Consider the following 26,921-nt stretch of genomic DNA (forward strand, 5'->3'; position numbering starts at 1 on the left):
TGATATCACGCGGAGTGAATCGAATTGGCTGAAATCTGGCATCTTTGATGCTGGGGACTTCAGGAGGAGGCCAAGATGGATCATCAACTCAGCACATCCAGTTGAAGATTGTTGCAAATGCTTCAGCCTTAACTTTTATAATATCTTTTATCAAAGTGAAACAACAGAAAATTGGAACTCAGGAGGACAGTAACATATAAATCAAAAGCAAGGAAAACAATGAGGAAATTGCCATTAAGAAACTACTAAGTACTTGTTCAAACAACCAATTTCAAATGGCCAGGAAAAGAAAAGAAAAATCAAACCACGCAAAATAGTTTTTGAAAAACATTTCATCCACCAATTTTTTAAATCTCAGTAATGGAAATTTATAATGACCAAACATGATCTGAAGCAAAATTAAAATGTTACACATTTTACAAGAACATGAAAAAATTTACCTGCTGAATTGTCCATTGTGTCTCTTAATACCTTACACTGAGTCTCAGCCGCTCACAAAAGCCTTAGATTGGACTTGTAGGCAGTCAATTTGAGGGGGGCTAGCCAGACCTCCCCTTGTAACTTTTGAAGAAATAATGTAAATAACTGTAGGAGATCAGGACAACACATATGGAAATACAGGGATGATACTTTTATTTCCTGTCCTGTTACCTGAAGGGAAATCCTGCAGTCTGAGCATAAGCAGGGTGCACAATTTCTCAGAATGCAGCAGTTGTATTCAATTAGCCTATTCCTGCTCCTATTTCCTTTGTTCCTATTTTAGATATTAAAGGTATCAGGGGATATGTAGATAGTGTGGGAAAATGGCGTTGAGGTAGAAGATCAGCCAAGATCAGTTGAATGGCAGAGCAGGCTTGAGGGGCCGAATGGCCTACTCCTGCTCCTATTTCCTATGATATAATGGGCTAGAACTTCCCTTGGGATTCTCCTCTCTACCACTGTAAATTTGGTGGCTGACTGGTGGATATCCCAGAAAAATGGCACAAACATTAGCAAATTTTAGGCCCAGGTCAAAAAAAGGCTTTTTAATAAAAATATGGGTTTGCATCTATAACAAAGTCTAACACTGATTAGAATGGAGAAATGGTAACTAAAGACATCTACAAGGGACAGGTAGATTGGAGCAGGAACTTATTCTTTTGTGCCATGCTTAACTATTATTACTATGTTCCATGTGCCAAACTCCAAACTTCCCCGTTAGTGTTGCAGGATCTTGAGTTACCACTATGGAAAAGCCCTGGGCACATTTACAATGAAAGCACATTTTTCTGTTTTCACACACACTGCAGGAAACTCCACTTGCTGATGCACATATTGCATGCTACATGCACAAATGCACCAGCCATAGCTCAGTGATAGCATTCTTGTCCCTGAGTTTAGAAGGTTATGGGTTTAAGTCACATTCCAGACACTTCACTAGGTTGACACTCCGATGCAGTACCAAAGGGTTGCTGCATTGTCAGAAGTGCCAGGCTTTGGATGAAACATTAAACTGAGATCCTATGGCACTTTTCAAAGAATAAGGGTCAATATTTATCCCTTAACCAACTTCACAAAAAACAGATGCTCTAACACCTGCTTGTGGGACCTTGCTGTGTACAAATTAGCTGATGGTTTTCAGATATTACAATAATGACTACAATTCCAAAAAAGTACTTTATCAGCGGTTAAGCCTTTTAGGTTGTCCTGAGGCTGTGTGTAAGGCTACATAAATCCAAGCTCTACCTTTTTTTCAAATATCCAACATGTAAGTGAGTGACATTCCTGCCGTTAGGAAAATTAACCCTTGGCAATTTCACCTTATTTTGATTTAGAGAAATGATAAAACCTCCAGCAGCCACTAAGAATCCATGCTTTTTAAAATATTTTTGTTTTGGCATTTCTAAGATGAATTGTTGCAGGGTAAAATTCAGAGAACCTACACGGGGCACAAAACTTGAATGGAAGTTTTTTAAGTCACTCATTAAAATGGCAAAAATTGACAAGCAGGGCTCCAACATGCAATCGCTGGTGTCACTGTCTGGCAAGAAGTAAATTATATGTCACTCCAATTTCTTTCTCGGCAGCACACTTTATTAAATATTCATCAACTGCGTAACTAAATATCTGGAGGAGTATTACATTAAAGCTTCTCCTGGTTGGATTTTGAATGAAAAAAGACAGAAACAATATCACTGCCAGACAGGAATTAAATAGATCATGATGCTGTACAGTGATTTATTACATAGAAAATCTTCAAACAAATTAAATTGGAATTTCTATTTTCCAATAAAAGACCTCCAAAGTACCTAAATATAAACAGCCCAATAGCTGTTTGCTGCTGATTTTTATATAGATGCGTTGCTACATTTTTCTCATTGTCACTGGCTAGGAAGTGGAGTTTGTGGTGGGGACCAAAGACAATGACTTCAGGCTTCCCAATATTTTGACTCCACCTTTCTCCCTAGCAAATGCCTGAGGCTGAACTGGACTGCTTGCAACCTTGGTGTCATAGTTTATTGAAGAAATTTCTGTTTATCCAGTACCAGATGTCAGGCAAGTAGCCTAACCATTTAGGGACAGTGGAGGGGTCATGAGAGGAAGTGGTGAGGTACAGTTGGGTGTCGTCAACGTGCCTGTGATGTCATGTTTTTGGATGATGTCACCGAGGGCCTGCATGTGGATGAGAAATAGGAGAGGGCCAAGGATAAATCCTTGGGGAATACCAGAGGTTAACAGTGAGGCAGCAGGAAGACCTGGATGCCTATAGAGACGCCCATTCCAATATGGCAGGCAGCGCACTTCCTGCCTGCCATTTTAGAAGTTTAGGCGCACGTTTAGTGACCAGAAAGAATGTGATGTGATTGAATTTCTTGGCCAAAATGTCAGGTCACCACCTCCATTGCATCCTGGCAGGATTTCTTGAGGCTTCTTTGTGGGAATCCCAGTGAATCTTGGTGCTATGGCCTGTCCCAGACCCCCACTGACCACAGAATTCTGAGGTAAAAACAAGAAATGCTGGAAATACTCAGTAGGTCTTGCAGCATCTGTGGAGAGAGAAAGAGAATTAATGTTTCAGGTCAGTGACCCTTCTTCAGAATTCTGAGGTGCTGGTCTCAAATATGAGGGAAAAGGAGTCATGTGATCAAAATGTTGAATTATTTTACTTGTATTTCCAGTTATTTCCTGCAATTTGGAGATCATTTATTTTACAGCATGAAAAAGGAGTCACTTCAGATGCATTTTGGCATATTTTAGTGCTTCGGTGCCTTTCTGGTCAATTTACTCAAATTGACACTTAGGTTACAGACACGCTGTATGTATATGCAACTTAATACAGATTATCCTCTTCCTTTTTTCTTCAGTAATTGCCTATTTCCAAAAGCTGAATACAGTATTTATCCGTGAATTATTGTGGTACAGCCTTGATGCACAGGAACTCCTGACCCTCCTTTCCCACATGCTCTTCCTCTATAGCACTGTGCTTCCTTAACTCAACAACAAAGGCCAGTGACTCAATGTCAACACTGACCTTGCTCCTCCTGAACAACAGTTATGTTTTTTATGGACATGCTTAATAATTGATTCTCCACAATTACTTCAATCTGCCCTGTCAAGAGTGGGAACCATGTGATATGGGAACAAGTCTATATTACAGCTGGAGCAGAATGGCTCACAAAGCACCACATGGAATACAGCAGCGCAAATCTAGGCCGCAGATAGGCGTAAACAGAATCTAAAACACTCGCTGCTTTTTTTTTTTAAAAGGACAACTATCATGATTACAGTTTTTAAATATGTCACAATAAGTTTATTTTTTGAACTACTGATTGTTCATTGCACAGCTAATATTTTAGTAACTTTAAGACACAAAATTGCATCAACCATAGCTCAGTGGTAGCACTGTCATGATTATGGGTTCAGGTCCTACTCCATAACCTTGAGCACATTATCTAGGCTGATAAATCAGTGCAATACTGAGGGAGCCCTGCACTGATGGAGGTGCCATCTTTCAGATGAGGCGTTAAACCAAGGCCCAGTCTGTCCTCTATGTTAGATGTAAAAGATCACTTGGCACTATTTCGAAGGACAGCAAGAAACAGCCAGTATTTATCCCTCAAAAAAACCAGGTTGTTTGGTCATTATCACATTGCTGTTGTGGGATCTTGCTGTGCACCAATTGGCTGCCGCATTGAATTCAACTACAATCTATAACCTCATAGCCAGGCATATCCCCCCACTCTACCATTACTATCAAGCCAGGGGACCAACCCCGGTTCAATGAGGAGTGCAGAAGACCATGGCAGCAGCAGCACCAGGCATACCTAAAACAAGTTGCAAACCTGGTGAAGTTACAACTCTGGACTACATGCATGTTAAACAGCATGCTATATAGGCAGAGTTAAGCTAAGGTTGGAGCTGACTTCCTGACAGACTCACATTTTTCCAGGATTTAACGCCCCCACTCGAACTCAGATGTACTTGCTCACCAATATTAAAATCCCCCCTAGGCTTCTACTTATAAAGCCCAGGATCCCATATGCTTTATGAAGGTGCTTTACAAGGTGAATCAGTCACATGGGAATTTTAAATTTCATACTGATTTTTGCCAGCAAATGCTGAACAGAAGACAACAAAAAAAGTACTCTGATTGTCCACACACATATGGTCAGGATGTACAGATCTGTTCTCAACAATCAATAGTCATTTCAAATGGGTGTAGACACCTCACTTGTGGGTATTTTGGGCAAATCCAGGTTTTGGCAAAACAAAGAACAGTTTGGAATTCTGACATATGAGGGAAGGTTTGTATTCTACTCTCCACTATTGACATCCATTGATGAAACACAAAAAAACAGACTTAAAGTGCATCAGCTGTGCTTGAGGATGCACAACCTGAAAGCTCTACAATGCACAACTTAACTCATCAACATGTTCAGGGCCTCACTCATGTCTAGCTTTCCTCTGCATACTCAGAAACTGCATATTTTGAAATACTTTATAGATGACTGGAATAAAATGTTGCTTAGCTTCTTTTATCTTTTTCAATATGATGATTGCTAAGAATTTAAGGAAGATAAAGTGATGATTTATTTACATGAGTCAACCAACTGATTGTATCTGACAGTAACAATTTCATGTAAATAGACTTATTGGAAGTGACTTTTCTACTCAGCTTACAGAAAAAACATTTCAGTAACCTGAGGACCGGTAAACGTTCTGAGTTCACAGTCAATGTCTGCAAGAGAACAAGATGTCTCCAGCTCTGCTAATGCATTGCCATACTAAAGAGAGAAAATCGTACAGTAATATTTGACTTGTACATGTACCATAATGGACAATAAAGAAATGCTGACAAATTAGAAGACTCAATATGAGTTTTGTTCTTGCAAGTAGGGTATCCTGTGTTACAATACAGTCAATTATTATTGAAAGATCTTTATAAAGAGGTGTTTGTCAAAATATTCCTTCTTTGGGAAAAAAAAACGACAAAAAAGCATCTCTTGTTAAACAATGATGGGTTCTTGTGATGGCTCATTCAATGAGTTTCTAACTTATATCGACTCGGATGTTACTATAGTCAATTTTGGTTTGTGTTGATTTTAGGGATATTGGGATGGAATTGTACTTGGCTTTGGTGGTCCTCACAGATGAATAGCTTGCTAACACTCACTGTTAAGGCTCATAAGCGTATAACAGTATCATAGCTTTGGTGAAGTAACAGAGAGCACCCAACACTGATGGAAACAAGACAACTGGGTTGATTTTCATATTTGGAGGATATCAGGTAAGTGGAGAGATCAGAAGGTCAGCCGAATGTCACACGTAACAGCCCTGAACCATTGCATTCTGAACATTGATAGGTAGCTCTCCATTTTGGGAGGTGTGATGGCCAGCAGACCTCATTAGCAATGGTGCACATGACTTAGGGAGCTGGACAAAAATGAATAATGCACATCCTGATGCCAAACAAATTTATTATTTTGTTTTGAGATACAGCACTGAAACAGGCCCTTCGGCCCACCGAGTCTGTGCCGACCAACAACCAACCATTTATACTAATCCTACATTAATCCCATATTCCCTACTACATCCCCACCATTCTCCTCCCACCTACCTACACTAGGGGCAATTTACAATGGCCAATTTACCTATCAACCTGTAAGTCTTTGGCTGTGGGAGGAAACCGGAGCAGCTGGCGGAAACCCACACTATCACAGGGAGAACTTGCAAACTCCGCACAGGCAGTACCCAGAACTGAACCCGGGTCACTGGAGCTGTGAGGCTGTGGTGCTAACCAACGCGCCACTGTGCCGCCCCTAAAGATTGTAGCAATTTTTTTTTCTAACCTTGCCAACGTTGCTCTCAGCAATCTCTTTGATGGATGTTGGTTCTGGTTGTTTTATACTTTGCGTAGTGGCTGGATCCAACATTCAGTGGGGCATTGTACTTTTCTGCACCACCATTGGGGTCCGAATGACACATGGAACCCCAGTAAAGACTTTCACATGTTACCAGATAAAGTCAAAATTAAGGTTTACTTAAAAATGGCAGAAGTCAGGCATTGAGCAGGATGCCAGTAGTGAGTGTTTTTAAAATTTTGGTCCTGCTGCTGCCCCATTCCAGCAGCAGTACAGCAATCAAATTCGACTACATCATCATCAAGGGAAGAGAGAAAATGAGCAGATCCAAGTTACTGAGAAAAGGAAAACGATGACACAATTATACAATTTAACATGAACCTTTATGCCATTACAGTACAGTAGGATGAGAGTTCTGTCCATCATGAGGATGCAGCCCTGGCCCTGATCAGTTTTTCGAATCAGGATTATTGAAATAATTTTGGCAGGTTCATTGCCCTCGACCTAGCAACCCTGCCTGAGAATACCAGAAAATAGCTGTGGCACTGTACTGTGGCAATGCATCGACGCACTGCACTGTGGTACAGTACCGCAGTAGGTGGCCTTGCAATAGGGCACAATTAGGAGAATTTTTGAATTGATGTCTTTAAAAAGTCACCTAGCTTATGCCTGGGATCAATTTCATAGGCTTCTTCCTGCACTACAAATAGCAACTCTAGATGCCAGGTATGCACAGCGTACGTGCCAGTCCTTGACACCAATCCTGTCCATCATGTGGGTGGCCAACCCACTGCGATTATGTGGTGCGTGGCCATTTTGCATAGTGGAGGTGTGGGTTCTCCCCAATCATGTGGTGGAGGCCCGAGGTTAGTCGGTGATTAGTCGGTGATTACGGCGTCAGATGACTCGGGAGCAGGTGCTGGTGCCATATTTAAAGGCCTGCCAGCCCTGCAATCACTCCTGCCTTAACGTCATGTGTTGCTTTGTGCAGCCTAAAACATTGCTTGACTAGTCCCTGGAGCCCCCAGCTCCTCGAGGAGGACAGCACAGGATGGCCGAGGCAAGACACAGTTCAGTGATGCTTCCCTGCAGATTTTCCTCCAGGCTGCAAGAAAAAGGTAAAAGGCTCTCTCTTTCCCTACGATGGTAAAAAGAGGTCCTCCTGCCTGACTAGCAAGCCTGGGTGTAGATCGCAGAGGAGCTCAGTAGCCAAAGGGGCCACCCAATGCAACTGGGTCCAGTCCAGGAAGAGGGACAATGCATTCATTCAAGGTGAGTGCTCCATACCAATCGTCTTGCTGAGCTTTGCATCTGCCTATGCAGGAGGCTGCGCGACATGGGGAGGGTAATTGCGTTGCGAAATTGTCTGAGTGGTTAGGGTTCTGTTTCTTCCAGTCAGATGTATGGTTGCCTCTCCACCACAGGCCACCTTCCTTTATAGCTCCCCCCCCACTCCCCCCACCCCTTAACTCCCCTGACAGCGAGTCTCAGCATGCGAGACATCAGATTCCCCAGTATGGGACAAGGGGCTGACATGAGCAAAAATGTCATGCTGATCTGTCTGCCAATCTCTACTAGCTCCATCCTTCAAGGGGGCCCATAATAGGAGGGAGATGGTCCTGACTGTCGGAGGACTCCCAGATCTGTATGCATTCACCTCCAGTGAGGATTGGCTTCCATCAGCATGCGTATCAATGTTGGAGAGCCACATCACACATGGTTGGCATCAGATCTGTACAGCCCAACCACATGTTTGTCTTCTCTCATGCAGGTTGCCATACACAGGAAACTGCAGCCACAGGGGGACAGCTGCCCACCTCCGAGGAGGAGGCCCACTCGAGGATGCACTGTCCCATAATTCTCATGCACCTTCCACAAGTGCAAATACTTTCACCTCAGTAGGTACCTGCTTGGCTGTAGATTCAGGGTCACAATCTGGTGAGAACACACACACCTGAGCAGCCGGCTGAGGCTGAGACAGCCAAGGTCTCGGACAGTCAGAGGACTGTGGGTGGCCAGGCCCATGCTGAGCACATGGCATGCTGGAGTTGCAGAGAGAGAGGTAAGGCAACTAACAACAGAGATGCCAGAGTGCCATGTCTCAGGCATGTGAGCGCATGGCTTCATCCATGGAGAGCTTGGCGATCCTCCTGGAGAGCCTGGCGATCCTCCTGGAGAGCCAGATCCCACAGATCCACACAGGCCTGCACACCATCGCCTAGGCCATGAGCTCAACACAGAATTGACAATGCCAGAGAAGGAACAGGCGCCTGGAGGCCTCTCCAGCTCCTGGTCCTTCTCCGAAGAGCAAGGAGGCTCAAGATAGTCTTCAAAGGCAGAAGGAGAGGCTGCCATCCACATGTGGGGGCTCCCCTCAGGACACTCCAAATGTGGACACTGGCTCCTCAGCCCCTCCTCCATTGAGCTCTGCTCCAGCAGCCGTGACGCCTGAGGAGAGTCCTGCACCAGTCCAGGACACCCCCATGCATCGGGGCTTTCCACACTACAGGCAGCCAAAGGACGGCCGTCAAAGTTATCACAGGCCAAGGGGCAGCCTGCCTCAAGCCCAGCTGCTGTCGCAGGGTTCACACCACCTAGATGCACACATATTAAGAAGAGCACCTAGCCTCACTTTGGGACTCATGGGTATAGCATATATGTTTTGTGGTAATTAATTAAAATTTCCTTTGTTCAAATCATTAGCCATCATTGTCTGAAATCATGTGCCACTATGCCTTAATTGTGAGCTGCTGACCTCTCCCTTCCCCCCAAGGCCAATGCCAATGTGACCTCATTACTATTGCAGTGTGATGAGAGCCCTCGTTAATAGATGGTCTCCCGTGGTCACTAGTGCACATTGCAGCTGCTCGCAAGACAGGGACCACAAATGGAATGGAGGAGACATAGTTCAGGCATTAAGGTGAGCCTTTATTTCACTCTTTGTGAATGGGCATCAGGATGGCTGTATATGAGTTATTACGAGGTTGTCTCTTGCCTTCTTCGTGCATCACTCAATCGTTGGGTTCTTGCCTTGGCAACCGAGGATCTGACAATTCTCTCAGCGGAGTCGCTGATGAATCTCAGAGCCCAACCTTGATGGTGGCCCACCCTCTGTTCCAGCAGTGTGAGTGACAAGACCTATGACACAGCAGTTTAACAACTCTATACTGCCACACCTCCCACCCCCACAAACCCACACTTAACCCCCTTGCAAAGCCCTCGACACCCCAGGCCCCTTTGCAGAGCCCTCGGGACCCCGGACCCTCTGGCAGAGCCCTTGGAACCCCGGACCCCCTTGCAGAGCTCCCAGGACCCTGGACCCTCTGGCAGAGCCCCCAGAACCCCAGACCCCCTTGCAGAGCCCCAGGACGCCGGAACCCCTTGGATGGAATATAATCACAGAAAGCTGACCTAACAGAAGTATGGCTCCGGAGTATTTCTCAAGGAGACCAAATCAATATAAACTGATCGGATTTCTGTCTGCAGGATGACATGCATTATTCGGGAAATTTTGTAATCATATAAGATTGAGGAGGGTGTACCCCGACTTACCTGTACTTCAAAACAAATACCACATATTGTTACTTATACAAGCTAAAGCATATGTCAATTGGAATTATACAAGTGGCAGTAAGTCCAACTTCTGTTGCATCACTGAATAGCAGCATTGGTATAAATTGATACTGTTGCTCATGCTAAAGATAAGATTAACAGCAACTTTATTAACTGTCTCATTTTAACCAGAAAAACTCACATACTAAAGATAGATTACAATAAGTGAGACTCATGGACAACTATTAAGCACTAAGGAAATCATCACCTATATTGCAGCGAAACCACACAGTTAAAATATAATTTGAAAATGCATCTCTAACGGTACAAATCTTGAGATATCAAAAATAATAGCTACATTCCACACTACACATGCAGCATAAAAAAGAATCTCACGTGATGGCTTGTAATCACTGAGTTGTGTTTTCCTGCTGGTATTACAGCTCAACACCTACCTATTGTATAATACCTCTTGAGATCAGTCCGTCTAGTATTGTGTTTCTGTGCATTGGCAGCATTGTTCTGCTCCTCCTTTGATGTGGTTGTCTTGAGAACACTTGGGATCTTGCCAGTTTGGGATGATGGATCTTCAGCTGCCATTGGACTGCCAAATTCTTGAGCAGTCATGTCTACTGACTGGGACTTCTTCTTCAGTCTGCAATACAGCAAGAGGATAGATGTTTTTCAGAGAAAACAATAGGAGTGATGTACTTTCAACGTTTTTCTTAATCATTATTTATTGTGATGCCAATACGTCATAAGTCACAAAATTAATGATGGCATAATTACATAAATAAATAGCTTCTGGCTTGTACACATCCTAACACTGACTATATCTGACTTCACAGTAATGTTTATTAACCAATTAAAGACAAAGCTATTTTAGATCCAATATTGTGTAATGAGGCAAGTTTAATTCCTAATCTCATTGTAAAACATAGTCTTGAAGAAAGTGATCATAATACAGTTGAACTCCATATTAACTTTGACAGCGACATACTCCAGTCCAAAAAAGAAATCGTAAACTTAAACAGAGTAAATGACATAGGTGTGAGGGGAGAGCTGGCTAAGGCTGACTGAATAAATAGACTAAAAGGGATGAATTTTTTGGTCCCGCCTAGAGCCGGAATGGAGGCGGACGGGGCCCGAAGAAACTGCTGCCAGCCAGCATTCTGGTTTCCTTACCCCTCTCCCAGCATCCATCAAATTTGTTGTGGCGGGCCTGGGACCGACAGAGCTCCCTGCATCAACGAGGCAAGTAGCCAATAAGTCACAGAATCATTACAATACAGAAGGAGACCATTCGGTCCATCCAGTCCATGCCTGCTCTCCATAGAGAAGCTGAATCAGTCTCATTCCCCCACTTTATCCCCTTAGTCCTGCAAGTTTATTGTGCTCAAGTGCCCATCCAATTTCCTTTTGAAATCATTCATCGTCTCTGCTTCTACCACCCTATTGGCAGCATTCCAGGTTATTACCAAACACTGAAGAAAAATCTTCTTCCGCCCATCCTTCTGCATCTCTTGCCCAAAAAACGTAAATCCGTGTCCGCTGGCCCTTGTACCATCAGCTATTGGGATCAGCTTTTTTTTGTCCACCTTATTTAAACCGGTCATGATCTTGTACACAATTATCAAATCTCACCTCAATCTCTTTTGTTCCAAGGAGAATAACCCCAGCTTCTCCAAGGTAACCCTGTAGCTAAAATCCCTCATCCCTGGAAACATTCTGGTAAATCTCCTCTGCACCCTTTCATACTTCCTAAAATGTGGTGACCAGAACTGGATACAATACTCTAGCTGTGGCCTGATCAGAGTTTTATACAGCTTCAGCATAACTTCCTTGCTTTTGTACTCTATGCGTCTATTTATGAAGCCCAAGATCACATAAGCTTTGCTAACTACTCTCTCAATATTTCCTGCCACATTCAAAGATCTAAGTACATGAACCCCCAGGTCTCTCTGAACCTGTACACTCTTTAGAACCATGCCGTTCAATCTATATTGCCTCTTCCTATCCTTTCTGCCAAATTGCATCAGCTCACACTTATCTGTATTAAACTCCATCTGCCACTTGTCTGCCCATTCTACCAGCCTATCTATGTCCTGTTGCAGTCGATTGGTATCATCCTCACTGTTTGCCACTCTTCCAAGTTTGGTATCATTGGAAAATTTTGAAACTTTACTCTGTATTCCAAGATCCAAGTCATTTTGAGATAGCACAAAAAAGCAGTGCTCCTCACACTGACCCTTGAGGAACACCACCAACCTCCAGTCTGAAAAACAACCATAAATCATGACCCAGTTCTGCAGTTCTGAAGAAGGGTCACTGACCTGAAACGTTAACTCTGCTTCTCTCTCCACAGATGCTGCCAGACCTGCTGAGTATTTCCAGCATTTCTTGTTTTTATTTTATATTATGAATCATGACTCGTTGTTTTCTGTCCTACAGCCAGTTTTTTTTATCCAAGCTGACCACTGACCCTCTTATTCCATGAGCCTCAGTTTTGTTAACCAGCCTTTTATGTGGTACTTTGGCAGATGCTTTCTTAAAATCCATTTAGACATCATCCATTGCATTCTCTTCATCAACCTTCTCTGCTACTTCAACAAAAGTTTGAATTAGATTAGTCAAGCATGATCTGCTTTTTACAAATCCGTGCTGGCTCTCCTTAACTAATTCAAACCTCTCCAAGTGTCTGTAGATTTTTTTCACTGATTATTGTTTCTAAAACCTGACTCACCACTGTTGTTAAACTGACTGTACTGTAGTTACGAGGAATCTGGGTATCACATCTGCCACTCTCCAATCCTCTGTCATCTCCCCCTGTATCCATGAAAGATTGGAAGAGTATCTCGCAATCTCCACTCCCACTTCCTTTAGCCACCTGGGATGCAAACCAACCGGACCAGGCGACTTATTAACTCTAAGCATAGCCAGCCTTTCCAATGCATCCTGCCTATCAATATTCACCCTATCCATTACCTCTACCATCTTCATTTCTAACGATATTTTGTCAATATCCTCTTCCTTAGTAAACGACAGATACAAAGTACTCATTAAGTATTCTAGCCTTGACCTCTGCCTCAAAGCATATATCACTTTCTTTGTCGCTAATAGGTCCCACCTCACCTCTTACTACCCGCATACAATTTATATGTCGATAGATGATTTTTGGGTTCCCTTTTATGTTAATTGCTATTCTATTCTTACATTCTCTCTAGTGTTATTTTCCTCTTCACTTCCCCTCTTAACTTATTGTATTTGATTCACTCCACATGATATTAAGAAAAGGCTGAAGGCATTGGCTACTAGAAAGGCTATGGGCCCTGACAACATTCTGGCAATAGTACGGACGATTTGTGCTCCAGAACTGGTCACACCCCTAGCTAAGTTGTCCCAGTACAGCCACAACATTGGCATCTTCGCGACAATGTTGAATTTTTTTTTTATTTGTTTATAGGATGTGGGTGTCGCTGGCTAGGTCTGCATTTATTGCCCATCCCTAAATGCCCTTCAGAAGGTGGTGATAAGCAGCCTTCTTGAACCACTGTAATGGTTTCATACAACTGAGTGGCTTGTTAGGCCATTTCAGAGGGCAGTTAAGAGTCAACCACACTGCTGTGAGTCTGGAGTCACATGTAGGCCAGACCAGGTACGACGGCATATTTCCTTTCCTAAAGGGCATTAGTGAACCAGATCGGTTTTACAACTATTGACAATGGTCACCATTAGACTAGATTTTTTAAATACCACATTTATTAATTGAATTCAAATTTCGCCATCTGCCATGGTGGGATTTGGACCCATGTCCCCAGAGTTTTTGCCTGGGCCTCTGGATTACTAGTCCAGTGACATTAGCACTACGCCATTGCCTCTCCTATTTGGCAAGGTATGTCCTGTACACAAAAAACAGGGCAATCCAATCTGGCCAATGACTGCCCCATCAGTCTACTCTTGATCATCAGAAAAGTGATGGAAGTGTGGTCGACTGTGCTATCAAGCGGCACTTACTTAGCAGTAACCTATTCACTGACACTCGGTTTGACTTCTGCCAGGGCTACTCAGCTCCGGACCTCATTACAGCCTTGGCCCAAATATGGACTAAAGACTCGAACCAAGAGGTGAGGTGAGAGTGACTGCCCTTGACATCAAGGCAGCATTTAACCGAGTGTGGCATCAATGAGCACAAGCAAAATTAAAGTCAATGGGATTCAGAGGGAAAACTCTCCGCTGGTTGGAGTCATACCTAGCACAAAGGAAGATGGTTGTGGTTGTTGGAGGTCAATCATCTCAGTCACAGGACATCACTGCAGGAGTTCCTCAGGGTAGAGTCCTAGGCCCAACCATCTTCAGCTGCTTCATCAATGACCTTCCCTCCACCATAAGGTCAGATGTGGGGATGTTCACTGATGATCACACAATGTTCAATACTATTCGCAACTCCTCAGATACTGAAGCAGTCCGTATCCACATGCAGCAAGACCTGGACAACATCCAGGCTTGGGCTAATAAGTGGCAAGTTACATTTGCGCCACACAAGTGGCAGACAATGACCATCTCCAATAAGAGAGAATCCAACCATCACCCCTTGACAGTCAATGGCATTACAATTGCTGAATCCCCCACTCGCAACATCCCGGGGGTTACCATTGACCAGAAATTGAACTGGACCAGCCAGATAAATACTGTGGCCACAAGAGCAGGTCAGAGGCTGGAAATTCTGTGGCAAATAACTCAGCTCCTGACTCCCCAATGCCTGTCCACGATCTACAAGGCACAAGTCAGGAGTGTGATGGAATACTCTCCACTTGCCTGGATGGGCGCAGCTCCAACATCACTCAAGAAGCTCAACACCATTCAGAACAAAGCAGCCTGCTTGATTGTCTCCCCATCCATCTTAAATATTCACTCCCTTCACCACTGGTGCACAGTGGCAACAGGGTGTACCAGATACAAGATGCACTACAGCAATGCACCAAGGTTCATACAAACATACGATTCCTACAACAGCACCTTCCAAACCCGTGACCTCTACACCTGGAAGGACAGTGCAGCAGATGCATGGGAACACCACCAGTTGCAAGTTCCTCTCCTAGCCACACACCATCCTGACTTGGAACTATATTGCCATCCCTTCACTGTCGCTGGGTCAAAATCCTGGAACTCCCTGCCTAACAGCACTGTTGGTGTACCTACACCCCAAGGAACGCCTATGTTTAAGAAGGCAGTGCACACCACCTTCTCATGGGCAATTAGAGATGGGCAAAAAATGGTGGCCGAGCCAGGAATGCCCACATCCCATGAAAGATTTTTTTAAAATTGGCCTAGTTCTCACTTGAAAAATTCACCTGACATGTATCACGCATCCTCTTTTTTGTATCATCATATTCTCTATCTTGTCATCCAGGGAACCCTGGCTTTGGTTCCCTTACCTTTCATCCTTATTGGAATGTACATAGCCTGAACCAGGTTTGGAAGGTGCTTTCGTTGGAATTCGTATGTTCGTATGAACCTTGGTCAGTTGCTGTAGTGCATCTTGTATCTGGTACACCCTTTTGCCACTGTGCACCGGTGGTGGAGGGAGTGAATGTTTAAGGTAGTGGATGGGGTGATAATCAAGTGGGCTGCTTTGTCCTGAATGGTGTTGAGCTTCTTGAGTGACATGGGAGCTGCGCCCATCCAGGTAAGTGGAGAGTATTCCATCACACTCATTAATGATCATTCATTGCTCCATTATAGTTTTCCTGTTGATCTTTGGTTCCATTTTACCCAGACTAGATACCCTCTCATCGCACTGAAGTTAGCCCTCTTCCAATTTAGATGTGCTATTTTATATTGTTGCTTGCTCTTCTCCACTGTAACATAAGATTAGCAATGATCACTCTTACATTAACAACCTTGTTAACCACTGTTAAAGTAAGCTGGGATTTCCCAGTCAGCCTCCAGTTTCCCAATGTGACGAGGGGCAGTTTAGCTGCCTAGATGGGTATCCAGTGGCAGGCCGGGGGCCAGCGCTCCAGGCAGGCCTACAAGCCTTCCCTGTCTGCCTGGGTTTGGGTGCAGCCAAAGGCTGTGCTGTAAAAGGATTCACGCAACCCCCAACCCTGCCCACAATGGTGGCCTGGCTACGAATCTGTTTTTTATTTAAAGTTTTAAACATGTTTGTGAGAGGGCATGTTGACGTGCCCTCTCAGTTACTTACCCTCTATTGCAGCCTGTTGCTCCTCTCTAGCTGAAAGTCCTCTAATTGGCCCACCAGCTTGGAGAGTCCACCTGCTACCCTTAATTGGACAGGGAACCTGTCTCCCTGCCAATGACGGGGACGCCTCCATGAAAGCCCCAATGAGTGACTCTTCCCGCATCCCCCACCCCCCAACCCCCAGGTTGGCGACTCAGAAACAATCCCCACTCATGTTTTCTGTCCCCGGAGGGAATGTCCAGCCCAAAGATAAGGCTGCAAATAAACAGTGGGCAACATTTAAAGAAACCATTCAAAATGTTCAACAAAAATATATTCTATGAAAAGAAAAAAACTCAATGAGAAAGGTCCATCCGTGGCTTACTAGGGAAGTTAAGTATTAGATTAAAAGAAAAGGCTTGTAATGTTATGAAGAATAGTGGTCAGCCTGAGGATTTGGAGAGTTTAATTTCTGAGCAATTGTAACTTAGAAGTGAGTAACAAACTCCACAAATAAGTACAGGTTTGCTACCACACACAGTGGGGAAAACAGTGTGATCTGGGAACCAAGTGCTTCATGATCCGAGCACGAAGTTGGGAATTTGGTACAAGTGGGAATTCAGTGCAAAGGGGGAAGGAATGGCTGAGTTCAATGCAGCCAGGGCGGGGGCCAACGCCAGGCCAGAAAAGCCTTGACCGTTCTGGGGACCCCTGGCTGCATTTAACCGTGCTTGGGCAGTTAACTGCCCGGTGCCGGGGTTGAGACTGCCTGTAAGAGTTGATAGCCAATCAGAGGGCCAGCAACGCAGCAGTCCCAGCAGCGCTGGAGCCTCAGAGAGGAAGTGGGTTTGGGCTCACCAGGGCCAGTAAGGCAGGCACCAGCAGGGGTGGGGGAGTGTTGGTTGTTGACGGTGGAGGTGTGCATGTTGGCTGGGGGCGGCCTTTGCTGCCGGGGACCCTCCATGGGTCACAAATTAGCCAAGCAGGAGGGCCCCACCCCACCACTCCACACGGAGGCTGCCTAGTTTTACAGGACAACCTCTCCATGTGACAGAGGACCCTTCTGTTAATGATGAAATACCAGCAGTGACCTCAATTGGCATCTGGGCGGGAAGGCCATCCTCAGCCTTCCCCGCCTCTGACTAAATTGAATGACTTCAGGAAGGCGACAGGCACTCCACCCGATGCCTTCCTGGAAAATCTAAAGCCCCACCCCCCACCCCATCATCATCGTAAATCAGTGCCTTCTGGTTCTGGATCCTTCGGCCAATGGGAACAGTTTCCTGCTTTCTACTCTCTCTCCACCCCGCCATCCTGCCTGTCCCTAGAGTGTTGATAAAATTCAGCCTGAGCTATGCTGCTTTTTATTTTTGTTTTACTGTAGTAACTGGTGAGTGCTCATCTTTGTTTCCAAGCTTGCAGACTGTAACTTGCTATGAATTTACTTCACTAAATTAGAGAGGGTGCAGAAAAGATTCACAAGAATAGTTCCAGGGATGAGGAATATCAGTTACAGGGATAGGTTGGGAAAAGCTGGGTCTGTTCTCCTTGGTAAAGAGAAGGCTGAAAGGAGATTTGATAGAGGTGTTCAAAATCACGAGGGTCTGGACAGAGTAGATAGGGGGAAATTGTTCCCATTGGCCGAAGGCCAGAGGACACCGATTTAAGGTGATTGGAAAAAGAAGCAACAACGACATGAGAAAAAATGCTTTTAACACAGCAAGCGGTGAGGATCTGGAATGCACTGCCTGAGAGTGTGGTGGAGGTAGATGGGAGACGGTGGCATAGTGGTATTGTCACTTGAATAGTAATCCAGAGGCCTAGGCTAATGCTCTGGGGACATGGATCCGAATCTCACCACAGCAGATGGTGAAATTTGAATTCAATTAATAAATCTGGAATTAAAAGCTAGGCTAATAAAACCAAAGAAAAGTTACAGCACAGAAAGAGGCCATTCAGCCAATCGTGTCCACGCCAGCTGAAAAAAACAGCTACCCAATCTAATCCCACCTTGCAGCACCTGATCCATAGCCTTGCAGGTTACAGCACCTCAGGTGCAGGTCCAGGTACCTTTTAAATGAGTTGAGGGTTTATGCCTCCACCACCATTTCTGGCAGTGAATTCCAGACACCCAACACCCTCTGGATGAAAAAGTTTTCCTCATGTCCCCTCTAATCCTTCCACCAGTCACCTTAAATCTGTTCCCCATGGTAATTGACCTCTCCGCTAGGGGAAACAGGTCTTTCCTGTCTACTCTATCTAGGCCCCTCATAATTTTGTATACCTCAGTTAAGTCACCCCTCAGCCTCCTCTATTCGAAGGAAAACAACCCTAGCCTATCCAATCTTTCCTCATAGCTGCAACTTTCAAGTCCTACCAACATTCTTGTAAATGTCCTCTGTACTCTCTCCAGAGCAATTATGTCCTTCCTGTAATGTGGTGACCAGAACTATACGCAATACTCCAGTTGTGGCCTAACCAGCATTTTATACAGTTCCAGCATTACATCCCTGCTTTTGTATTCCATACCTTGGACAATAAAGGAAAGCATTCCATATGTTTTCTTCACCACTCTATCTACCTGTCCTGCCACCTTCAGGGACATGCACGCCAAGGTCTCTCACTTCTTCTATCCCTCTCAGTATCCTCCCATTTATTGTGTATTCCCTTGCTTTGTTTGCCCTCCCTAAATGCATTACCTCACATTTCTCCGGAATGAATTCCATTTGCCACTTTTCCGCCCACTCAACCAAACCATTGATATCACTCTAGAGCCTACAGCTATCCTCTTCACTATTAACTACACGGCCAATTTTTGTCTCATCTGCAAATTTCCCAATCATGCCTCCCACATTTAAGTCCAAATCATTAATATATACCACAAATAGCAAGGGGCCCAACACTGAGCCCTGTGGAATACCACTGGAAACCGCCTTTCATTTGCAAAAACATCCGTCAACCATTAACATTTGTTTCCTGTCGTTGAGCCCATTTTGGATCCAACTTGCCACATTCCCCTGTATCCCATGGGCTTTTACTTTTCTGACCAGTCTGCCATATGGGACCTTTTCAAATGCCTTATTAAAATTCTTGTAGACCACATCCACTGCATTACCCTCATCAATCCTCCTTGTTACTTCCTCAAAAAATTCAATTAAGTTAGTAAGACATGACCTTCCCTTAACAAATCCATGCTAACTATTCCTGATTAATCCCTACTTTTCTAAGTGGCAGTTTATCCTATCTCTCAGAATTGATTCTAATAATTTGCCCACCACCGAGGTCAGACTGACTGGCCTATAATTATTTGGCCTATCCCTTGCACCCTTTTTCAACATTGGTACAACTTTCGCAGACCTCCAATCCTCTGGTATCTCGGCCGTATCTAGTGAGGATTTCAAGATGATCCTCAGAGCATCCAGTATTTCCTCTTTGGCTGCCCTTAACAGCCTGAGATACAATCCATTCGACCCTGGCGATTTATCCACTTTCAAGGATGTCAGACCCTCTAGTACTTAGTCTCATTATGCTTATCGTTTCTAATATTTTACACTTCTCTTTAACTACAATGTCTGCATCAACCCTCTCCTTTGTGAAGACAGAGACAAAAAACTCATTAAGAACCCTGCCCACATCTTCTGCATCCACGCATAAGTTCCCATGTACATCTTTCAGTCTTTCTTAATTTTACCTGCCAATAATTTTTCATGTCCTCGCTTTGCGTTCCTAATTTCCTTTTTTACTTCACCCCTGCACTTTTGATACTCCTCCAGGCTTTCTAAAGTATTAAGTTTTTTGTGACCATCATAAGCTTTCTTTTGCTGCTTTTTCTTGCCCTGTATGCTTCGAGATAAATAGGGGGCTCTAGATTTAACAGTACCACCCTTTTTCTTTATCGGGACATGTCTACACTGTGCCCGTAGAATCTCGCTTTTGAATGTCTCCCACTGATTTTCCTTCAAGTAGCTGTATCCAGTCCATTTTCACCAGATCACCTCTCAGCTTTGTAAAATTTGCCTTCCTCCGATTTAGAACTTTTACTCCTGTTCTATCTTTGTCCTTTTCCATGATTATGCTAAAACTAACTGTATTATGGACACTATCTTCAAAATGGTCACCCACTGCTACTTCATCCACTTGCCCAGCTTCATTTCCAAAGAGTAAATCTAGAATTGCATCTCCTCTCATTGGACTTGTTACGTGCTGGCTAAATATTTTCTCTTGAATTCAGTTCAAGAATTTTGTGCCCTCTATGCCCTTCACACTGTTTGTATTCCAGTTGACATTAGGGTAGTTGAAATTTCCAACTATTATTGCCCTATTGCTTTTGTACTTAAAAATTGCCAACATATTTGATCTTCTATCTCCCTCTCACTATTTGGGGATCTATTGTTTACTCCTAGTAGTGTGGCTGCCCCTTTTTTTATTTCTGAGCTCAACCCATATGGCCTCATTTGATGATTCATTTAACATATCATCCCTCCTCATCGCTGTTATTGATTCCTTAACCAATAATGCTAAACCCCCACCTTTTTTATCCCCCTCTCTATCTTGCCTGAAAACTCTATATCCAGGGAGGTTGAGCTGCCATTTTCTGCCCCCCTTTAAGCCAAGCTTCCGTTCTAGCAATGATATCATGTTGCCATGTGTCTATCTGTGCCCTCAGCTCATCGGCTTTATTTGCTATACTCCTTGCATTTAAAGAAATACCTTTTAACACTACCAAACACTGTCCAAATCAATAGTGACTATGAAACCAATGTCAATTGTTGTAAAACCCATCTGGTTCACTAAGGTCCTTTAGTGAAGGAAATCTGTTATCCTTACCTGGTCTAGCCTACGTGTGACTCCAGACCCATAGCGATGTGGTTGACTCTTAAATGCCCTCTGGCAAGCCACTCATTTGTCAAGGGCAATTAGGGATGGGCAACAAATGCTGGCCTTGCCAGTGACGCCCGCATCTCATGAAAGAATTTTTAAAAAATCAATCGAGGCCTACAAAAGAGAGCTGGATAATTATCTGAAGAGAAAATGTTTGCAGGGCTATGGCGGAAAAGGCGGGGGAGTGGGACTAGGTGAGTTGCTCTTGCAAAGAGCTAGCACAGACAAGATGGGCTTAATGGCTTCCTTTTGTGCTGTTCTATGATTCAAATAAATAAATAAGGCTAGACATGGCAGGGCAGTGGCTGTGCTGTGACTGCAATATCTGGGAGACTGTGGAGAGCACTGCCATCCCAGACAACCATATCTGTAATTAAGTGTCTGCAGCTTGAGCAACTTTGGCTCAGAGCTGTTGAGATGAAGTTCCAGTTGCAGGTATTGCGGGCCATCAGGAGGGGGAGAGTTAACTGGACACTTTATCGAGGAGGCAGTCATACTCCTTAGGTTAAGTAGAACTTAACACAGTGGCGCAGTGGTTAGCACCGCAGCCTCACAGCTCCAGGGACCTGGGTTCGATTCCGGGTACTGCCTGTGTGGAGTTTGTAAGTTCTCCCTGTGTCTGCGTGGGTTTTCTCCGGGTGCTCCGGTTTCCTCCCACAAGCCAAAAGACTTGCAGGTTGATAGGTAAATTGGCCATTATAAATTGTCACTAGTATAGGTAGGTGGTAGGGAAATATAGGGACAGGTGGGGATGTTTGGTAGGAATATGGGATTAGTGTAGGATTAGTATAAATGGGTGGTTGATGTTCGGCACAGACTCGGTGGGCCGAAGGGCCTGTTTCAGTGCTGTATCTCTAATCTAATCTAAAACTTTAAAGTTTGTTAATGGTCAAGGACTGGAGGGTGTGACTGTGAGCCAGGCAGGTATGGGAATCAAGGATGTAGTAATGGAGAAGCCTTGGCCCTTGACTTTGATCAACAGATACAAGGTAGTTGCTACCTGTGTGGCTGAAAACAAGAACTGCAGGGTGGATGAGCAAACTGACTATCGCACCATGGTGGAGGATTCCATTCAAGTGGGGGGAGTGAAAAGGAATGTGGTTGCGATAGGGTACAGTATAGTCAAGAGGATAGATATTGTTCTTTGCAGGTGCGGCAGGGAGTTCCGAAGGTTGTGTTGCCTGTCCACTGCCAGGGTTCAGGACATCTCCCTGCAGTTGGACACAAACCTGGAATGGGAGGGAGAGGATCAGTTATCATGGTCCACGTAGGAAGCAATGACATAGCCAGAAATGATGTTCTGCTGAGAGAGTTTGAGGAGTTAAGGTCCAAATTCAAATGCAGAAGCTCAAAGGTAATAATCTCTGGACTGTACCTGAACTATTTACTAATTGGCATAGAATCAAGCAGATTAGAGAATTTAACATGTGGCTCAAAGAGTGGTGTGGGAGGAAGGGGTTTCGATTCACGGGGCATTGGCACCAGTACTCTAGAAAGAGGAGCTGTCCCTTTGGGACTTAAACCGGCCTAGGATTAATGTCCGAGCGAATTGTATGGATAGGGCTTTTAACTAAAACGGTGGGGGGAGGGGGGGGGGGGAGGGGAGGGGTCAAGTGAAGGAAGATTTGGAAATCTAAAGAGAAAAGTCGAGATATTAGAACGGTGTAGTGATTTGGGTAAAGACAAGCAGAGTGGGACAGGTAAGGACAGAGATTAATGGTAATAGTGCATCAGCAAAGAAGGTCATTGCAAAGAATAGTAGTAAAAAAAAATTAAAGGCTCTTTATCTGAATGTGCAAAGCATTCTCAATAAGATAGATGAACTAGTGGCACAAATAAAGAGATAAATGGCTTAGATCTAATCATCATTACAGAGACATGGCTACAAGATGGCCAAGGTTGAGAAATAAATATTCCAGGGTACACAACATTTTGAAAAGACAGAAAGAATGGAAAAGGAGGAGGAGCAGCCCTCGTAGTAAAGGATGACAGAAGGACAATAGCGATAAAGGATCTGGGCTCAGAAGACGAGGAATTAGAATCAGTATGCGTGAAGATTAGTAATAGCAAGGGTCAGGAAGTAGTTTATGGGCCCCCTAACAATAGTTACACCATTGGACAGAGCATTAAGCAAGAGATAATTGGAGCTTGTAACAAAGGCAATGTAATAATTGTGGGGGGGGGGGGGGGGTCATTAATCTTCATCTAGACTGAATTTAGCAAAGATGGGCTGGAAGATAAGATTGTAGATGGCTTTCATGACAGTTTCTTGGAACAATACATCGTGGAACTAACTGGGAATAAAGCTATTTTTGATCTAGTATTGTGCAATGAGGCAGGATTAATTAGTCATCTCATAGTAAAAGGTCTGCTGGGGAAAAAATGATCACAATACAATTGAATTCCATAATAAGTTTGAAAGTGCCATACTCCAGTCCCAAACAAGAATCTTAAGCTTAAACAAAGCCAATTACATAGGTATAAGGGGAGAGCTGGCTCAGGTTGATTGGGTAAATAGACAAAAAGGTATGGTGGTAAATAAACAGTGGGAAACAGTGAAAGAAATCATTCAAAATGTTAACAAAAATACATTCATTTAAAAAATAAAAGAGTAAGAAAGATCCATCTGTGGTTACGAGAGAATTAGGATAGTGTTGGATTAAAAGAGGCTTATAATGTTGCAAAGAATAGTAGTGAGCCTGAGAATTGGGAGTGTTTTAGAAACCAGCAAAGGGTAATCTAAAAGTTGATAAATAGGGAGAAAATAGTATGAGAGTAAATTAGCCAGGAATATCAAACAGACTGCAAGATGAGAGCAGCTAAAGTAAACATTGGTCCCTTAGGGGCAGACACAGTAGATATTATTATAGGAAATGACAAAATGGCAGACACTGAACAAATATTTTGTGTCATTCTTCAAAGTAGAAGACACAAGTTACATACCAGAAATAAAGGGTAGCCAAGGGACTGGTAAGAGAAGAGGAACTTAAGGTAATCAATATCAGAAGAGAAAAAGTATTGGAGAAACTTAAGGGACTAAAATCTGACAAATCCCCAGGGTTCTAAAGGAGGTAGTTGCAGAGATAGTGGATGCGCTAGTTATGATTTTCCAAAATTCCCCAGATTCTAGAATGGTCCCAGCGGATTTAACAAATACATTTAGCAAATGTTACACTGCTATTCAAGAAAGGAGGGCTGGAGAAAACAAGCAACTACAGGTGAGTTAGCCCGACATCAGACGTCAGGAAAATGCTGGAATTTATTATTAAGGAAGTCTTAAGAATGCACTCAGAAAATCATAGTATGATCAGACAAAGTCAACATGGTTTTACTAAAGGAAAATTGTGTTTGACAAATTTATTAGCATTTTTGAGGCTTTAACTAGTAGGGTATATGAAAGGGAACCAGTAGATGTACTGCAGCTTTTCGGTAAGATGCACACAAAAGGTTAATACGCAAGATAAGGGTTCATGGAGCTGGGGATAATATATTAGCATGAATAGAGGATTGGTTAACAGACAGGAAGCAGAGAGTACAGATAAACAGGGAATTTTCAAGTTGGCAGGCTGTGACTAGTGAAGTGCCGCAAGGATCAGTGCCGGGGCCTCAGCTATTAACAATCTATATTAATGGCTTAGAAGAAGAGACAGAGAGTAACATATCTAAGTTTGCTAACGACACAAAACTAAGTGGAAATGAAAGCTGTGAGGAGGACACAAAGAGGCTGCAAACAGATATGGACAGGTTAAGAGAGTGGGCAACAAGGTGACAGATGGAGTATAATGTGGAAAAGTGTGAGGTTATTCACTTTGGTAAGCGGCGCTGAACCATTGCCCGCCGTGTGTGATCGAATGAAACACAGCAGCTTGTACAAAACAGTATTCCACCATCGGCATGCAGAATTGGCTTCCATATTCTTTTACTCAGTGTGCTGCAGTAATGGTTGTGGCCGTTTATTATTTGCTCATTCTGGCATTCTCACTTGTCTACTAATTCTTGAGACTGCTTCTCTGAAAACTGCACCAGAAGCCCTCCCTCATCTACCAATCAGCGAGTTGAGCCTTGTGTCAAATACTAAAATGTGCAATGCTGGCAAGATGCCCAGCAATCAGCAAGGTCAGCCTTGTGTCAATGAATAAAACATGCAAAATTCAAAAAATGGCCGATTTCATGGAGGATCCAAGATTACAAGGAGTACCCGAGATTTCACAGTCCGGCCATGAATTTGGTAGGGCCCTATTCATTAGGGACTGTTTTGCAACAGAAATACAAAATGGATGTTTCTCTGAATATTGAACAGACATTCAGATGTAAAAGTAAGACTAATTTTTAAATTTAATTTTTCAATGTATCAGGACTTCCATTCAGGTTAAGTTCAGGAAACCATGATGTAGAAGCAGTTTGGGTAGAGATGAGAAATGATAAAGGCAAGAAGTCTCTTGTGGGAGTGGGGTTCAGGCCCCCTAACAGTAACCACATGGTAGAACGGGGTATACAGGAAGAAATAATGGGAGCTTGTCAGAAAGGTATGGTGATAATCATGCAGGGGTTTTAATCTACATATAGACTGGAAAAATTAGACGGGCAAAAGTAGCCTAGATGAGGAGTTCATAGAAAGTTTTCAGGATAGTTTCTTAGCACAGCACGTTCTGGAGCCAAACAGAGAGAAGGCTATACTGGACCTGGTATTGTGCAATGAGATAGGATTAATTAATGACCTCATAATGAATGCACCCCTAGGCAGCAGCGATCATAATAAGATTGAATTTAAATTCACTTTGAGGAAGAGAAGAGTAGGTTATTTTAAACTTAAATAAGGGCAATTATGAGGGCATAAAAGCCAAGCTAGCAAAAGTGAACTGGAAAGGAAGGTTAAGGGATAGGTCAATAGAGATGCAATGGCAGACATTTAAGCGGATATTTCAGAATACACTGGATACATTCCAACGAGAAAAAAAAATTCCAAGGGGAGGACCCACCATTCGTGGTTAACTTAAAAAGTTAATGATAGTATCAAGATTAAAGAAAAACCATATAATTGCGCAAAGATGGGTGGCAGGTCAGAAGATTGGACAGAATATAAAAAACAGCAAAGAATGACTAAAAGATTAATAAGGAGGAAAAAATTAGAGTATGAGAGAAAGTTATCTAGAAATATAAAGACAGATCGTAAGAGTTTTACAGATATTTAAAAAAGAAAAGATTTAACAAAGTGAGCACTGGTCCTACAGAAAGTGAGACTGGGGAATTAATAATGGATAATAAGGAGATGGCAGATGAATTGAACAGGTATTTTGCATCGGTTCTCACTATTGAGAATACAAGTAACATCCAGAAATAGCTGTAAATCAGGAATTGGAAGGCATGCAGGAACTCAAGAAAATTACAATCACCAGGGAAGTGGTATTGAGCAGATTGTTGGAGCTGCGGGCTGACAAGTCTCCGGATCTTGATGGACTTCATCCTAGGGACTTAAAAGCAGTGACTAGTGAGATAGTTGATGCGTTGGTTTTACTTTTCCAAAATTCCGTAGATTTGGGAAAGGTTCCATTAGATTGGAAAATAGCCAATGTAACTCCTTTATTCAAAAAAGGAGGGAGACAGAAAGCAGGAAACTACAGGCCAGTTAGCTTAACATTTGTCTTAGGAAAAATGTTAAAAGCTATTATTAAACAAGTTATAGCAGGGCACTTAGAAAATTCAAGGTAATCAGGCAGAGTCAACATGGTTTTGTGAAAGGGAAATCATGTCAACCAATTTATTGGAGTTCTTTGAAGAAGTAACATGTGCTGTGGAAAAAGTGGAACAGGTGGATGTACTGTACTTAGATTTCCAGAAGGCACTTGATAAGGTGCCACCTCAAAGGTTACTGCGGAAAATAAAAGCTCATGGTGTAGGGGGTAACATATTGGCATGGATAGAAGATTGACTAGCTAACAGGAAATAGAGAGTAGGCATAAATGGAC

The 26,921-nt window shown here is 43.4% G+C and overlaps 1 protein-coding gene across 3 annotated transcripts in view; it reads right to left on the bottom strand.

Moving 5' to 3' along the window:
• Positions 1 to 26,921, bottom strand: part of oxr1a (oxidation resistance 1a) — a 761,132-nt gene that overhangs the window by 538,566 nt on the left and 195,645 nt on the right. For all 3 annotated transcript variants that reach the window (XM_068032290.1, XM_068032288.1, XM_068032291.1), the window contains exon 3: positions 10,349 to 10,548. In XM_068032290.1, coding sequence (XP_067888391.1) covers positions 10,349 to 10,548 — 200 coding nt within the window. The remainder of the gene's footprint in view (positions 1 to 10,348; positions 10,549 to 26,921) is intronic.

This window comes from Heterodontus francisci, chromosome 5 (assembly GCF_036365525.1).
Source record: "Heterodontus francisci isolate sHetFra1 chromosome 5, sHetFra1.hap1, whole genome shotgun sequence".
NCBI classification, from domain to species: domain Eukaryota; kingdom Metazoa; phylum Chordata; class Chondrichthyes; order Heterodontiformes; family Heterodontidae; genus Heterodontus; species Heterodontus francisci.